The 7,994-nt window shown below is 54.3% G+C and overlaps 1 protein-coding gene across 1 annotated transcript in view; it reads right to left on the bottom strand.

Moving 5' to 3' along the window:
* The window catches only part of LIPH (lipase, member H), a 15,484-nt gene that overhangs the window by 6,643 nt on the left and 847 nt on the right, over nt 1-7,994 (bottom strand). Inside the window, exons 2-6 of the mRNA XM_009993529.1 lie at nt 4,598-4,965; nt 3,770-3,878; nt 3,417-3,518; nt 2,720-2,809; nt 716-883 (exon numbers count right to left, since the gene is read on the bottom strand). Of these exons, the coding sequence (XP_009991831.1) occupies nt 716-883; nt 2,720-2,809; nt 3,417-3,518; nt 3,770-3,878; nt 4,598-4,965 (837 nt within the window). The remainder of the gene's footprint in view (nt 1-715; nt 884-2,719; nt 2,810-3,416; nt 3,519-3,769; nt 3,879-4,597; nt 4,966-7,994) is intronic.

The following is a 7,994-nucleotide window of genomic DNA, read 5'->3' as shown; positions in this document are numbered from 1 at the left end:
CAGGCTGCCCAGAGAGGCTGTGGAGTCTCCTTCTCTGGAGACATTCAAACCCCCCTGGCCACGTTCCTGTGTGATGTGCTCTGGGTGACCCTGCTCTGGCAGGGGGGATGGGGTGGGGGATCTTTCCAGGTCCCTTCCAACCCCTGGGATTCTGTGATGCTGTGAAAGCATCAGCACCTCAGAAAGGACAGCCTGGGCTGGGCTGGGCCATCTGGGGGAGGACAGGGAAGCAGAATTCCCTTTGCTCACCCCTCTGCTGTTCCTGTAAGAGCCAAGGTGGGCTTGTGGTGCTGAAAGTGCCTTAAAGAAGATTCTGCTTTAGCAAGACCGTGACCCCACCCCTCAAATCCCACAGCTGAGGGACTTTAATTTGTTGTTCCTGTGACTTTGGTTTCAGGATCTCAAGTCATGCTTTTGCTTTCCTGGTTCTGGGTCCCTTTACGTGTGGGTTTCTGTTCCAGACCACGATGTGACCACACAAAGAGCAGGGAAGTTTCTCAGGCCTCCTTTGCATGCAGCAGAGGCTTGTGCCCCTGTAGGAGTGAAGGAGAGACCAGCCCCAAAACCTCAGTGGAACAATAACTCAGGTTGCTGTCCCAAAGGGTTGTGCTGTGCCAGTCCTGCAGCAAAACCTGGGCACACAGGGGCAGGGTGATGGTGGGCACCTCTGCCAGACACTTGTGTTCAGGTGTGTGTGCATTCCCTGGATCCTTACCTAGGATGGGGCAGGGCAGAGGCCAGAAAGTTTCACAGCTGGTACATTTGCCATTCCTGTAACTTCTGTAGGAGTCACACGGGTAGGCAGTGATGTTGCAGCTCTGCCTCAGGCTGGCCATGAACAGCAGGACAGACCTCTGGTGGTCACACTTGAAATACCACAGTCCTGCAGCACACACAGGGGAGAAACACTCTGTTAGGAACCCTCGGGCTGCAGGAGAACAGTGTTAGTGCTCTGGGATGTAGAGACACGGGTGGGCAGGCACTGACCAGTCTGAACCCAACAGGTAGCACTGGGGAGCACTGGGCTGTGGCAGGACAGGACCTGGGCACCAGCCTCTCCCTTGGAGTGCTCTCAGCTCTGCCTACATCTGCTTTACTTTTCCTTCTTGCCTGTTTTGGTTTTAAAGCCACATTTGTTGGTGTGGTCCCTGCAGCTCCAGAGGGCCCTGCCCCCCTCAGGTGCTCTCTGAGCTCAGCCCTGGCAGGTGAATATTGCATTTTTTTGAACATGGCTTTGCCATTTTGGTTTTAAAAACTCTTTAAGTAACTGGTAAAATGAGATGTTGAATGAGCAGCAAAAGGAGTGAACCCTTGTTTCCTGTGGATTTTTGTTTCAGGCGGGTTTCCTATGTAGATTCTCTTGGGTCTGATAAGGGTTGAGTTCTATTGCTGCCTTTTCTTCTGTAAAGGGATCTTCTTCACCCAAAGTCACTTCTGCTGCTGGGCTGGCCAGGAGAAAAGCTTTCTTGCATTCCAGCCAAGGGCTCCACCTGCCAGACTGCACTGTTGGGCACTGCCAAGGAAGGTGCATTGGATTTGTTCATCTTGAACCTCAGCAGGTTCTTGCTGTTGCTAGTCCTTGGGCTTTTGTGTGTGTTCTAAGTAATTTAAATATATATATATAAAATGCCACAGGCTTTCTAAACGTAGTCACAAAATGAAGGCACAATCTACCTGATGACTTTCAGGCATGCAAACTTAATCCTGTTTGCCTTGGTGACAGAGAACAGGGGGCTCAGTCCTGACTCCTGCCTGCCAAGCTGCTGCTGGGTCAGTGCCACACCAGTGCTGGGAAGGGATCACTTCCATGGATTTCCCAGAGGGGGGGTTTAATGGATTTTTTTCCAAGCAGGGATGAAGTTTCTCTGGTCTTCTCTCTTCTGCTTGGAAATATTTCTGCCAGTGTTTGTGGCATTGAAGGCAGAATGAATTACCAGCAAACACTGTCAGGGGGCAGCCAGGCTGATCGGTGCCTCCGTTGGGGTAGAAGTCAATGTGGCCAAGTGCTTCTTGGTAACCTAGTCCTGGCAAAAGAAAACACCGGGGGTGAGGGGAAGAAGTGTGAGGGGGATATTAAATCATACAACACAGGAGCAGGAAGAAGCCACCCAGTTGTTCAACTCTAGGCTTGTGCAGGGATCTGTCATTCATCTGTTTGAGCAGCAGGCTGAGCAGTTGTGACCCAGCTGTGTGTGGTACCAGCTGCCTGGGTGTGTGACAGGGCACAACTTGGCTTTTTGTGTCACTGCTTGTGGGAGAGGAAGAGGGAAGAGGGACACTGGGTCTTGCTGCTGGAGTCCGAGCTCTTGGGAGGGCTGGGAGGAGAGGAGAGCAGCAGGGAGGTGGGAAAGCCAAGGCTGGGCTTCTCTATGTGTTCTAAGTAATTTATATATATATATATATATATAAAATGCCACAGGCTTTCTAAACGTAGTCACAAAATGAAGGCACAAATCTACCTGATGACTTTCAGGTATGCAAACTTAATCCTGTTTGCCTTGGTGACAGAGAACAGGGGGCTCAGCCCTGACTCCTGCCTGCCAAGCTGCTGCTGGGTCAGTGCCACACCAGTGCTGGGAAGGGATCACTTCCATGGATTTCCCAGAGGGGGGGTTTAATGGATTTTTTTCCAAGCAGGGATGAAGTTTCTCTGGTCTTCTCTCTTCTGCTTGGAAATATTTCTGCCAGTGTTTGTGGCATTGAAGGCAGAATGAATTACCAGCAAACACTGTCAGGGGGCAGCCAGGCTGATCGGTGCCTCCGTTGGGGTAGAAGTCAATGTGGCCAAGTGCTTCTTGGTAACCTAGTCCTGGCAAAAGAAAACACCGGGGGTGAGGGGAAGAAGTGTGAGGGGGATATTAAATCATACAACACAGGAGCAGGAAGAAGCCACCCAGTTGTTCAACTCTAGGCTTGTGCAGGGATCTGTCATTCATCTGTTTGAGCAGCAGGCTGAGCAGTTGTGACCCAGCTGTGTGTGGTACCAGCTGCCTGGGTGTGTGACAGGGCACAACTTGGCTTTTTGTGTCACTGCTTGTGGGAGAGGAAGAGGGAAGAGGGACACTGGGTCTTGCTGCTGGAGTCTGAGCTCTTGGGAGGGCTGGGAGGAGAGGAGAGCAGCAGGGAGGTGGGAAAGCCAAGGCTGGGTGCTGGGGGGTGCAGAGGGGGGGCTTCCACCCCCCTGCTGGCCAGGCTGGTGGGTGTGAGGACGTGCAGGGGTTGGGAAAGGATTCACCCCACAGGAACATTCAGCCTGGGGCAGGTGGGATGAAGCCTGGAAGCACCACCCGGGGGTTGGGGGGGTTAGATGTGCTGACCTCCTGGGAGGAGCAAGGGCCCCCCAGGAGCCCTGCCTGCCCCAGCCCCCTGTGCCCCCTGCAGCCCCTGGTGCTGCTCCAGGGGGAATCATCACCTACCGTCGGTGTCGGAGTGGATGACATCGACAAACTGGGCGTCCGAGGGGTCCAGCCTCTCGTCAGGGGCCTGGCCCCGGTACAGGGGCCCCGCGGGGTCCAGCCCTGTGGGCACAGCAGGGCAGAGGGTGGTCGGGCTGTTCCCGCTGCTCCCGGGCTGCTCCTGGCAGCTCTGAGCCTGCCCGGGGATCCCCAGACCTCACCTGTGACCCCAGGGATCCCCAGCACTCACCTGTGAGCCTGCCTGGGGATCCCCAGCACCCACCTGTGATCCCAGGGATCCCCAGCACTCACCTGTGATCCCAGGGATCCCCAGCACTCACCTGTGACCCTGCCCAGGGGTCCCCAGCACTCACCTGTGATCCTGCCCAGGGTCCCGCCGAACATCTGCCCCACGAAGCCCGAGATGTGGGCGCCCAGGCTCATCCCCACCATGTGCACGGAGCCCGGGGCCCCCCCGGCAGCCTGGGGATGGAAGGTACCCGTGGGGGCAGGTTTTTAGGCACATGGCATCACAAGCAGCAGGAGAAAGGGACGTCCACGTATCTCCCTGCTTTTCCCACGTTTTCCCTTGGTGTGTTCCACTCTGGGAATATTGCCCCTCTGCTCTGCCCTGGGGAGGCCACATCTGGAACATTGCGTCCAGTTCTGGGCTGCCCAGTCCCAGAAGGACAAGGAGCTACTGGAGAGAGTCCATCCCAGGGCACTGAGATGCTGAAGGGGCTGGAGCATCTGCCTGTGAGGAAAGGCTGGGAGAGCTGGGGCTGCTCAGCTGGAGAAAAGGAGGCTGAGGGGGGATCTGATCAGTGCTGATCAATATCTGCAGGGGGTGGCAGGAGGATGGGCCAGACTCTGCTCAGGGGTGTCCAGGGACAGGACAAGGGGCAATGGGCACAAACTGGAGCTCAGGAGGGTCAAGTCAAACATGAGGAAAAGCTTCTTGCCTGGGAGGGTGACAGAGCCCTGGGACAGGACATTCAAAAAGTGGGAAAAGAGTTCCCATGTATGGGGAAAACGTATCTGTAGGGCTTTGTATCCAGACAGGTAGGGACTTGGAGTGTACACTGAATATTGTAGACCTTGGCACCCTGGTGGCTGCCCTTCCAAAAATGAACCCATGCCCTCTGTGCCCCTTCCCTGCTGCCTGACAATGACTACATGATGGTGTGAATGTCCAAACTTACCACCATCTCATCAATAAGCTCCTTCAGGACCTCAGCAACTCTCTTGCAGTTTCTGGAGGCCTTGCTGTAGTTGAGAGTTGTTGCCCCCTGGTTCCAGTCCACGACGATTACGTTCATGTCCTCTACAAAGAGCAGAAGCTGCACCAGCTCAGGGATCCAGACTGGGGCAGAGCCCGTGAACCGGTACCCGTGGATGATGAAGGTGGTTTTCTTGGTCACATCCAGGTGTTTGGAGGCTGCTGAGTGGAGCTCTTCAGCACAGACTGGGTTCTGCCTGGTGTAGAGCAGCAGCTTCACCTTCAGCTCTGTCCCTGTCAAGGCGCTGCCGATGCCCAGAGCTGTGAACACTGGACACGTCTCCTGGGGATCTGCAGAGAGGGGAGAGAGGCCACCCTGGGTTAGCTCACCTTCCCAGGCCCTGCACAGGAACTTATGGCTGATCCAGGGCTGCTCCTTTCCTCTCCATCATGGTCATGAATGGAGTTCCCCTGAATCTTGGGGTTTCTTGGAACCAAGGCAGCTCGTGTGCCTTCTGGGAGCAGCATTCCCTGGAACAGCCCAGCCCTGCTCCCACTGGCAGGGACTGTCTCCAGAGATCCCACTGTTATTAGGAAGAGATGAGAGACTTCCAACTAGTCTGGGCACTGGACTGGTGTGAGAGCACAGCCAGATGCTCTGGGCAGGTTCTAGGGTCCAGAGGTTTCCTTGTGGTTGGTTTGTAGCCCCGGCCTGGAGCTGAGGGGCTGCAGAGGGTCTGGCTGTTGTGGGGCAGCTCAGTGCTCCAGGGGTCTGCAGGTGCAGCCTGACATTGCAGGCTGTGACATGGGACACCCTTGGGCTGCAGGAGATGTTACTGCTGGTGCTTCACAGGCAGTTGCAGAGGAGCTGAACTCTGTGTAAAGTGCTGCTCTAGGACAGTCTCTGCCATTTGAAATCCTGTCTTTGTTCCTTGGTTTTCCAGGCTGAGCTTTTAGGGTCCAGCAGGGCCCTGGCAGGGATGGAATCACTGTCTCCAGATAGACATTCCTTATGAAGCCCCCTCCCAGGTCTTGCAGCCTTATCTGGCTCACAGTCCCTTTCCTCAAATCCCCTTAATCTTATTGAAGAGCCTCATGGGAGAGCTCTCTCAAAGAAATGCCCTGGGCTGCAATAACTGTTCAGGCTGCAGTTGCTGGAGAAATTCCCTGATCTTTACTGCTTCAAGGCCTGTGCTTTTAAGGGCTTAGAAAGGTAGGAGGGTTTAGAAAACCTGCAGCTGTAGGCTAATCGTACTCTAGAAAACCTCCACGACTCTGCATTTCCATCTCTAAATGGTGATTCCCTCAGTTTCTATGAGGAACTTTCCCTCTTCTCCTCCTGTGGAATTCAGCAGCTGGAGAGTGATATAAATGCTGTGTGCCCAGCACATAAAATAATCTGTTCAGTTGCCATAGTTCTGCTAATTATTTTGTAGAAGCCCCAGGAGCTCCAGAAATAAAAGTTAATAGGCTAAAAGGATGTTGCAGTTAAGTCCAACTGGATATTTTAAATTGCTACCATAAATTCAGACATAAATTTTAATGGTTGAAATCCATGGAGCCCTTCCTGTATAAAGCTGATGGTAAAATATGAGGAGTGGAACAGGAGGAGTGGAAAATGAGTCCCCAGCCAGGCCTAGTGAGCACTGGTGGAGATGAGTGGCCTTGGGATGGAGGGTGCTCTGCCCTCCTGGTGCTCCAGGCAGGGCTCCCAGGGGCAGAGGGACCCTGGGTCCTGCTTGCAAGTGACCTGGGGGGCTGTCTCCTGACCTGCTGGCTCCTGCTGCTTTGTTCCAGTGCCAAGATGCTCCAGAGAAACAGCAGCAAGAGTTCTCCTAGGGCACTGGAGATCTGCAAGTCACTGGTGGAGAAGAGTCACCACTTTGGCTGATGAACACCAGCACAGCCAGTGATACCCAACCACTGCCCTTGCTGCTCCTGCAACATACACAGCACTGCTCTGTTCATTTCTTACTAATAACCAGAAATGGCTTTAGTTACTGCATAGTGTCATTGTGAAGGACTGTTAATCATCTTTCCTGCCACTGAAGCTGTAGTAACACAGGCAGGAACTCCAGGCGAGGGTGACTGTCACACGGTGCAGGATTGCACTGATTGCTTCATTTGTGTCTGGATCTTCTGCACTGGGCTGAGAACTGCCCAGAGGAACACCAGGTTTGTCACCAGAACAGCCCAAACCTTCTGTTAGAAAAGAGCTGCTGAAGAGCTGGTTGGCTTCTGCTATTACCCAACCCAGGAGCTGTTTTAAAAGCCCTGTTATATCTGCACCAAGTCTGTTAGATTGGTTGTGTTTTGATGAAGAAAAGCAGAGCAGTGCCAGCAGAGGGGGGACCTGCCAGCCTCTCCTGGCAAGCTGCTGCACATGCCAGCCTCACCCACCACCTGTTGCACAAGCTGACACACCTGGACACCCACTGATCCTGGTTTTGCTCTTCCTTCTGATAAGCACAGGGAATCCTACCCAAATGGCTGGAGGTGTCTGTGAAACAGCACCAGGATTTCTCTGCTGGGGCAAGAGGCTTCTTGAGATTAACTCAGCCAGGTGGAAACTCAGACCCTGGCACTGGGTTTAACCCATGTCCAACAGGCCACTTCCCCCAGGAAAGGGGCAATGAACCCAGTGTCCCCTGAACTTGCTCCTAGCCCTGCCTTGGCCACTGAACAGCCTCAGGGAATCCACTTTTCTTCCTCTGCTCAGGTGTGACGCAGGAGGCAACCAGCCCTGCCCTGGGCAGGGTGCCCTGCCAGGGGGCACCCCAGCCTGTCCAGCCCATCTCCCTGGGGGGAGCTTGGCATCTTTTGTCCTGAGCTTGAGATCAGCCTCTGAGGAGCTACTGCAGCCAAAGGAGCATCTTCAGAATAACTTGGTTCTGAGGTTCCATCTGTCCATACAGATTCTGAAGGGACAGGCTCCCAGGTGGGAGCGTTGCTGCCAGGAGTCTGGTCCCAGGCAGAGCTTGTGGCATTTACTGCAGTCACTGGTACTTGAGTCCTGCCTTTCCCTGGGCTCTCTCATTCCTTTCTCAGCCCTGGTGTTTAGAGGCTCTTCCCTCCTCCTGTCCTGGGTGCTCACGCCGTGGGCAGGCAGGGTTGCAGTGTGGGGCTGGCACCTGGAGGATGTGGAACAGCAGCTGAATTGTTTTAGCCCCACTGGTTTGTCCTCTTGCAAAGTGAAGTTCCAAGAGATTTTGGTGGGTCAGGCATGTAGCTGTCCCAGCTGTGGTCTTTGGGAGACTGTGTTGCCACACAGAGGCTGCTCAGCCCCTCACCTGGGCCTCAGGTGTTGCTGCTTCTCTCCACCTTTTCACTGATGCTCCAGACACTGTCACCTTGCCTGGGCTTTTCACAGTGGGTTCAGC

Source organism: Chaetura pelagica, unplaced genomic scaffold (genome assembly GCF_000747805.2).
Source record: "Chaetura pelagica isolate M959 unplaced genomic scaffold, ChaPel_1.0 scaffold192, whole genome shotgun sequence".
Taxonomy (NCBI): Eukaryota; Metazoa; Chordata; class Aves; order Apodiformes; family Apodidae; genus Chaetura; species Chaetura pelagica.
Note: the sequence above shows the minus strand (reverse complement) of the source record. Positions and strands in the feature narration are given on the sequence as shown.